The following is a 9,023-nucleotide window of genomic DNA, read 5'->3' as shown; positions in this document are numbered from 1 at the left end:
TTGTATGTCTGTGGGTGTGTCTCGGAGGGCGTTGGGAACTCGGACGGTAAACTACGGCCCTGGCGAGCAGTGGCTGACTGTCACACATATTTAGCAAAAGAAAGAGAGAGGTGGAGAGACAGAAAGAAGGAAAGAGACTGCGGAGGGTGGCAGTAGCAGGCAGGGGGTAAGGCTCTCACACAGTGTGACTGGCTCCATGCTAACTCAAACCAGCTTCGGCCTGCTAACCATATACATCTGTGTGTGTATGTGTGTGTGTGTGTGTGTGTGTGGTTGTGGACTGAGTTATGGCCTCATTCTGCTCCAACCAGTGACTCCTGGAGTTATGGTGGCGAGTGTCAAAACTTGCAAGGTCGAAGTGTGCGGCGCTGCCAGGGCGCTGTCAGGGCTGAATGCTCACAACGACTGTTGGAAACGAGCACAGTGCCGAGATTCAGAGCAGCTCATCACAACCTCATACGTCTACAGTGCGACACGGCACCAAAACGGCCGACATTTAACCCTTTAACAGAATTAAGCTCGGTGGGCGGAGGTCACAAGCTGCTCAAGTTCAAGCAACCAGATATCACAACTCAGTGCAGCAGAGCTTTACTTAAGGATTAATAAATAAACATTTTAATTAGCTTTAATTAGCTTTTTGTTACTGAAATGTTTTTTTTTTCATTAATCCTGAAGCCTCTTCTCTCAATTTTATATTTCTTCTTGACTTAAAAGAGACGTTTAAAAAAATCTCTTTACCACCAATCGACCAATTACCTGCAATTCACTAAAAAACTACATAAAGTATAGTTATTAGGAAAGTCCTACAGTTAATGCTAGTGGAAAATTTAGTTCACTATGAATTAAAGTTAAATTCAAGTTTTTTACTGTTAATACATTAATAAAGTGATGTAAAATTAGTGACATTAACAGTAAATAAAGTATTTGTTGTGTAATTTTACATGGATTTGTTTGTTAATTGACAGATATCTTGTATAATTATGGAGGTTTTCACAACAAAAATGTTTTTTTATCAGTGTTTAAGCATTGGACCATAATAAAAAATCTCTACATAATAATAATTAATAGGCATTCATAACCTCCAGACATCAGAGCTAAAAGAGCAAACCTCATCAGGGAATCTTCACAATTACATTTATGATGTTTCCCAGGAATATTAAGCTAATAATAATCTGTTATTGGTGATTATGATTCAGTAACTCAGAGAGGAGAGGGACAGACACTGACTGTCAACTAAACATATCCAACTAGACGTACAAACTGAAAATACGATGCCTCCGTCGCTGAATACAAATTTCAGTTTCAGTCTGTTGGTGTTGTTGCACATTATCTGAACAAAGACACTTTTGAAGCTGAAAGTTCAAACCCACAAGTACGACAGGGCGACGCCATTTAAGTCTCAGTACTGCCAGTTGAGGAGGGAACTTTAAATGCCAGCGTGGACTTTCTGCCTCTGAAAGAAAACTGGTCCCGAAGGAGCTCCTCTCAAAGGATTCATCCTGCGACCTTGAATCCGACCTGTTGATCCTCCCGTTGGAGCCAAAAGTCAGAACCTTCAACCAAATCCAAAGCAGAGACAGTGAATGAGACAGAAAGCTCTTTCCCTCTGATGTTCCACTCAATCTATCTGCTCAAGTTTTCTGCTGGAAAACATTAAAAAAACTGTTTCAAAATACATGAGGGGTGTCTGACAGAACAATGGAGCAATTACTTTGCCGGGAGTAAGAGGAAGTGATGAAGTATAAAAAGAGTCTTATGTAAAAGAAAGAGCTGCACAAGCTTTGGAGAGTTTAATGTCATAAATTCACCATTCCCAACCTGGATTCAGATTGTCTTCACAGACACAGGGGATTGAGAGGAAACAGGCTGCGAGATCTGGTAAACGGATTATAACACGATAGGATACACGACTAGTAAGAATGATCACATCACAAGTTAATTTTGTTTTAGTCTGTAACAACAAACATGTTTTCTGGAGATTTAAGTGCGGAACTTCATTATAATGTTTCTTCATACATTTTACCTTCAGACAGTTTCTGTGATCTTTTTATTTTCAATAACATGATTCATTCTCTAGAAACGATATAATCCAGTGTTACTGACTGTAAATTGATCTGATTGATCTGTTTCCTGTTCACTCTGCTACAACTAGCCAGATTAACTTACTGCTAATGCCAACAAACAATTCCTGCTGCTGCTTCACATAAACGACTTCAGCTGGACGAACACGACTTTTATTGTGAAGGATCTACAGGAAACACAATGTATTTGTCACTGGGGTTAGATTGCAAAACATTAACTTGTTTTTTTATTTCAATAGTGTCAGTTTGTTAACGAGCTGCTGTGCTGTTACCACGGTAACCACGTGTCGCTGATTACAACTTTAAAGACCCTAAAACCTGTTTCCTCAATATGTTCCTCACATTTCTACCAAAGTTAAAACAAATGTGGTTATTTTACAGTATTTCTGTTTGAAGTGGGCGGGGCTCTGTCAGAAAAAGGTGATATACTTCCATGCACCAATCAGAAAGCTGTATTATCTGCTTTTATAAATAATAAACTTTTTATGAAACTATTAAATTTAAAACTGAGTTTCCAGGAACTTTAAAGCTCTGACAGAATGACTCAGATCAGGAATAACAGTTTGAATGTGTACTCGGAAAAATGATTTTAATTAGATTATTATTCAACTAAACAGCTGAAACATGCAGATTTAATTTGTTTAAATCGTATTTGAGGACGTTGATTGGATTAAGACAGATTTTGATCCCTAACATTAATCCCTGAAACCAGACTGTTTAAAATGTAGAAATATGTAGAAACATCATGCATATTTCACAGTGTTTGATCAAATAAGTTATAAATGGTTTGCTTTGAGAGTGGATGAATCAGAGAGAGAGGCTTTCATCATCAGAGCCGTTTTACACTCAGGCCATCAGCAGAATATCAAAGAGCTGCTTCAGTATTCACAGCGAGAGGACGCGGCGCGGCCTGAGAGTGCTCGTTAGCGACATGCCGGCGATAGCGCTGGTCAACTTCGGGTCAAACGTATTTGCATACTGCACTTCACAGCGCTGGGTGACAATTTACAAAATGTCAAAACACTGAGCGCTAAAAGGAAGCGTGACAGCGAGCGTGTTTACACGAGTCCCTGATCCTGTTTGTGATTACATCCTGGATAAAGCATGTTCATGAGAAACCTCGTTATTCATCACACAGAGCCAAAACCAGTATCCAGGTTTCTCAGAATCAGGATACGCTAACATGTTCTCAACCATCCACAGTTTATATACAGACGGAGCTTCCAGAAAGTGTCTTAAACCTGCATTCTGTGTAATGGCCAGCAGGGGGAGCTGGCCATTACAAAATGTTTGCAATGACACACTGATACCATTCAGTCTGATGGAGAATGAGCCGACTTCTCAGTTTATTAATGGTCTCAGTCTCTAGTTTCAGTCTTCTTCCATACAGCATGATGTTCATTTAGTAAATGATGGTCCCATTTAGAGTAAAACAGACCATAAAGCAGGGTATGCTTTAGGGCTACTGGCTGCAAAGAAACAAAATGGAGATGACCATAAAGCCCAAACTGGAGGCTTCAAAGCTCCTCGACCGATTGTAGTCACAGTTGCTCCCAACTCATGAAATACTGCAGTTTGGTCAGATCCCCTCTAATAACAGTGGTCACGTTAGCAACAATAAATGTACTGGGGGAGTAACTGATTACATCCAAAAATAAGAAATAGCTTTTTGTGTCACATATGCATTTGTTTTAGTACATAACGGGTCACTCTGATATAGGTTATAGTTGTCTGCTCTATTCCAAACTCATTGTTGATAATGTCCACGTATAAAAAGATGGCCGACATAACAGCTCTCCAACAATGAATCCAGAGTCAGTATCTGACTCCATCTGTAACCATCCAACCTTGTAAATATGCAATGTCCAGTTAGACTCAACGCAAAGCTTGTGTGGTTGATGTCATCGACCTGATGTGACAGACAACACTTTCAGTTAACTTACGTACGTAACTTTAAAGCAGAGGTTTACACTGGGCCTCACACGGGACACCAACAGCAGCCTCCAGTGTATTTTGAAGCCTACGACATCTGGCCAAGCGTCAGTATTTGACCGGATGCTTCAAAACCCCCCGATTATAGCCAGAATATCAATGCACACATAAACACACTGAATGAACAATTAACCTCTAAAACAGGACTCTGACCAGTCTCTGCTGTAAACACAGACGATGTGATTCAACAAACACATGAATGGAGGATAAAACATCAATTATAGCTCATTGATTTAAGTGAATCCCGTTGCAGGAGCTCTGCACATAAACAGATGCAGGAGAGTTAAAGAAGGATTTTAGGATTTGTTATATCTGAAATCTGGATTGTGCAAAATCTGCTTTAAGTCATAATCAGTCTTCAATACTTAAATAAATATCTTCCAATACAGACAATCAAAGTAAACACATTCACCCCCAACAAAATGTTCATCTTCTGTTCTTCCCTTTCCAAAGAAAACGGAGACAGCGAGAGAGGTTGAGTTTTCTCTATAGCGGGTTAGTATACTGACTTTAACAGGTTACTTTTAGTTGTAGCAGGTAACATAAGAAGGTGGTAGAAACCAGAGAGTAGTAATAGATTAAAAGAAACGCAGATTAAAGAAAAAGTAGATTTTTTGATTGTTGACTGTACTTTTACTTTTTATTCAAGTATAATTTTAAGCCAGTAATCTACTTTTTACTTAACTACGTTTGCTATTTACACCTTTGTCGCGTCTGCTCTCTGACGTCTGCGTTAGACCACGATGTGATAATGACGAGAGGCAGCTTCAAGCGACAATCTAACAAAGACAGATGATGAAACACTGAAGTAAGTTGCACTTACTGTGGGTGGAAATGTAGTTAGCTAGCTAGGTTAATTTTTCATGTGAAATGTTAATCTTTGATCTCATGATAATGATGAACTTATCTTGGAGCTAGTGGTGTTTTGGGTTTTTAAATTGATGTCCTATAGAAAGCAGTTAAGCTAACGTAATGTCAACTTCTACGTTAATGTTACTTTTACTCTAAAAAATATTTGTGCTTTTACTTGAATCATTGTTTTATGGGATTAAAAGTATTTTTACTTGAGTAAGAATTTTGATTTGAATGCTAATATGCTAACATTGACAATGTGAACAAGCTAATATTGATCCGTTCACCATCTGAGCTTCACTGTCACGACTGTCACCATGTAAAACTTATTAAAGTCCTCATAAATTTGATTCATCTGCTCCAGTATGAAGCTCATCGTGTCCTCGTTATCATGTGTCGTTCCTTCGAGCAATCAGACATTAAATCACAGAAATCACAGCACAGAAGCTGACGGAGGTCTGCAGTTACATTCTCACTCTCTCGTTCTCCTCTTTTCCACCGGATGTCTCTTTCCTCTGAGCCGCCGTTCTGCCATCTTAAAACAAAGTAGTTAATGTCAGTGTGTGATACGAGAACGAACTGGTGGAAGAAAAACTTTTTATTGAATGTAGTTCAAGTCGACACACTGAGCTACTCTGCTGACAGGAGGGAAGAGGGAGGATGAAGCAACAGGCGATAAAGTAAAATAGAGAACTTGTGCGATTGGAAAATAAATTACGAGGTGAATAAATCGCAGGAAGAGTCCAGATACAACTGAGGGTGCAACGTCTCTTCTTTAAGTCCTCCAGGGCTGAGGGCAGATCGGAGAGGAAGTACAAAAACATAATGTGATCTGAAATGTGTAAAGCTTTAGATTTTACTTTAAAGGTGTTTGACGTTGTAGTTTCTGGTGTGTTGGATTACATTATTGTTTGCCAGTCTGAACGCCATGGGTCGGTCGGTCCAACCAGTTCGGTGGTCCGGACAGTGATTAGTAACGAGGAGCCAGCACGCTGCACGTCCAACGGCTAAATGTCACCATGTTAGTTTAATTTGGTGCGAGGAGATGCACATTGAGCAGACATAGCGGTGTGGGACTGTCTGCGTTTGTTGAGGAGGACCCAGTGTCATTGACCCGGTGTAGTGCAGCGGTTGGCGGTGGCGGACTGCTGTTACGAGGAGCATGTTTGTATAGCAGTTGTTGGGGAAACTTGACCAGAGATGTCTTCTGTAGTTGTTGATGTTTGTCTGGGTTGCATCCCTGGTTCTTTTTGTTTCTCTCTTCAGTCCCGGTTTAGTGCCCACCCTGTGTTGTGTTGAACCAGTTTATTGATTGTGAGCTCCCTTCGGACTGTTAGCGTGTTTGATGCATCAGCCAACCTTAATGCTGTTTTTAGAGTATTTATATTTTTGATTAACAAAGGTTTATATTTTCCAGCTGCTTTTCCAGTCATTCGATACAGCTGATAATTATCCCATAGAAAGGTTACAGACGTGGAAAGACAAGCACACACTTACAGAAACATACACAGAAATTAAACAACACAACAATACAAACACACATTTCAACAATAACAACACAAATAAGGAAACAGATCGACTGATGACCATTTATTCTGAATCTGAATGCAGTTTCTTTATTTGGTTGACGAGTCAAATGAGGACAGACTGTCGGTTTCACAACAACCATCTGTGAGACTGAGCTGTGAAATATTCATGATCAGGCTCCAAAAACTGGAAGAACAACATTTCCCACTGGAGGGAAATTTTCTCGGGTTAAATTGTTGAAATGATTAAAACATACAATCTTTTTTCTCATTGTGAATATTTCTCTGTTTCTGTGATCTATTCTTTACTTTTCATTTCTTCACATTCATGCTGCAGTGAACGTCACTATAGAAGGAGACTGCAGGAGGAGATGTCGACATACTGAGTAAATACTCACAATTAAGATATATATATTTAACACGGCTGTGAAGAATCTACTTCACTTACTGCAAGAATGAGATCCTTAATGATAACACATATAAATAATATTAATGCTTTTATCTCATCGTTATTGTAATGTTTGCGTTTGTTGGCCAGAACTCGATAATTTGGATTCAGGGTGTCCAAAATGCAGACCTTTAACCAGCTCTCTCTAAAACATGATCACATCGTCTCCATTGTAGCTTCCCTTCACTGGCTGCTGGTCCTGATCAGAGTCTGTGAGCTGGTCTGGGCTTCAACCCTTTGGATTATACAAACCTCAGGAAATTATGAAATTCACTGTCTTCTGTAAAACCTCCAGTGTGAAACACTGAGGAGGATCTATTGTCAGATATCTAATATCCATCCATCCGTATGTTTTCATTAGTGTTTAATCAGCTGAAAATAAGAATCATGTTTTCGTTACTTCAGAATGAGACGATTCTATCTACAGAGTCCACCATGTTGGACCACCATGTTTCTACAGTAGCCCAGAACGGACAAACCGAACACTGGATCTCTTTAGAGGAGTTCTTTGCACAAATCAGAATCACCAACATCAAGAGGATTTGACTTCTGTGTGCTGTGAATATACATTTGAGGCCGATCCATCCAATATCTGTTGAGATATTTCAGTCTGAACCGAAGTGGGCCGACACTGCCGTCCACAGAGCTGTTAGCTGTTAGCAGCAAGTACTGCGCCTGAGGGGTTTTATATCTCATTATGCTAATTCTGTCCTTTCTTCCACCCTGCAGCCACTCTTCAGCCGCCTGATGACCGCTAACAGAAGCTGTCAATCAAGTTGTCTTTTCTCTGGTTTTGAAACAGTCGCTGGTGGCTGTCCTGTTGCATCACGGCGTTCAAACGCAAGCTCCGTCCTCGTTAATGAAAAGTGACAGAGTGGCAGGTTGAGACAGAGGTCAGTGAGCAGGACAGCTGTCTTCATGGTCCTCAATCCATGATACACAACTCTGTCCCTAGACACTGTCCCTAAACTCTGTTCCTAAAACACTGTCCATAAACTCTGTCCCTACCCACTGTCTCAGTGCCTACTACTCAATAATAAATAATAATAAATAAATCTATTAATTGATCAAAGAACTTAAAGACAAGTTGATATTCAACTAAACATGCACACAGCAATAATAACTTCCTATTGGGAGTCAATCAATATTCACAAGCCTTTATCCACTCAGATAGTATTTTTCTAGCGATAATATTTGCAAGCAAGCAAGCTAACGTAAGCCAACCAGATCAGCCAAGAGTCTGGATGAAGCTAGCTAACAGTATTTGTCCACGAAGCTGCATCTGATGTCATATTATTCTATTTACTGAGTCACTTCTTTATTTGTTTTTTATTTTTATTTTGGCAGTTGCAGGCCTCCATACAAGGGTATGGTAAAGTTTTTACTTTATGGTCATTATATAACAATAGAATGTAGCTGTAGCTCCATCCACACATACAGAATATTGTATAAAGAATATTAAAATATTTATAAAAGGAGCTTGAAAGAAAGCAATAAAACAGAAAACTAAATTATATTAACAAGAAAGATGTACAGGTACATGTATATATGAATAATAATAAGTATATAGGACTATCTGTGCAGGCAGCGTCACTGAGTATGAAGTCTGAAATGTGCTCGTGTTGCTTGGTATGTCGATCTGTGTGTGTGTGTGTGTGTGTGTGTGCGCGCGTCTAATCATCTCTGGTTTTGCTGGAAACCCATCAGACGGCTCACGGTCCAGATCAAGACCTGTCCTGGTCTCCTGCTGAGAGAGCTGGGAGGAAGCTGCTCAATGTGACTTTCATCGTCCGCCCCTCTCTGTGTCCACCGAGCCATTAGCCTCCTCATCCTCGCCTCCCTCGAGCCGCCAGCGAGCCTCTGCACACTGGATCTTCGGTTTTACAAACATTTCCAATATGGATGAAAGAGACCGTGGAGAGGAGGTGACTCTCAAACGCCGACTGCATCGTGTTATGTTGGTGTTTCTATTTCAGGCGCTTTCAGTTGCACAAGCTGAGGTCCAGTTTAACTCCAACTCCCAAGAAACATCCAGTCACAGTTGCTAACGACAGGAGGAAGATTAAAGTGTCAGATTCTGAATTTTTCTCAGTGTGTGTATCAGTGTGTATCAGTGTGTGTGAG

General features: G+C 40.1%; 1 protein-coding gene across 1 annotated transcript in view; it reads right to left on the bottom strand.

The window, feature by feature from the left end:
• The window catches only part of LOC118328771 (metabotropic glutamate receptor 7-like), a 119,918-nt gene that overhangs the window by 35,686 nt on the left and 75,209 nt on the right, over positions 1-9,023 (bottom strand). Inside the window, exons 4-6 of the mRNA XM_035662670.1 lie at positions 8,567-8,630; positions 7,542-7,590; positions 5,425-5,438 (exon numbers count right to left, since the gene is read on the bottom strand). Of these exons, the coding sequence (XP_035518563.1) occupies positions 5,425-5,438; positions 7,542-7,590; positions 8,567-8,630 (127 nt within the window). The remainder of the gene's footprint in view (positions 1-5,424; positions 5,439-7,541; positions 7,591-8,566; positions 8,631-9,023) is intronic.

The sequence above is a fragment of the Morone saxatilis genome, unplaced genomic scaffold (assembly GCF_004916995.1).
Source record: "Morone saxatilis isolate NCDOM2014 unplaced genomic scaffold, NCSU_SB_2.0 Contig18, whole genome shotgun sequence".
NCBI classification, from domain to species: Eukaryota; Metazoa; Chordata; class Actinopteri; family Moronidae; genus Morone; species Morone saxatilis.
The sequence above is the reverse complement of the archived record's forward strand: the minus strand, read 5'-3'. Positions and strand labels throughout refer to the sequence as shown.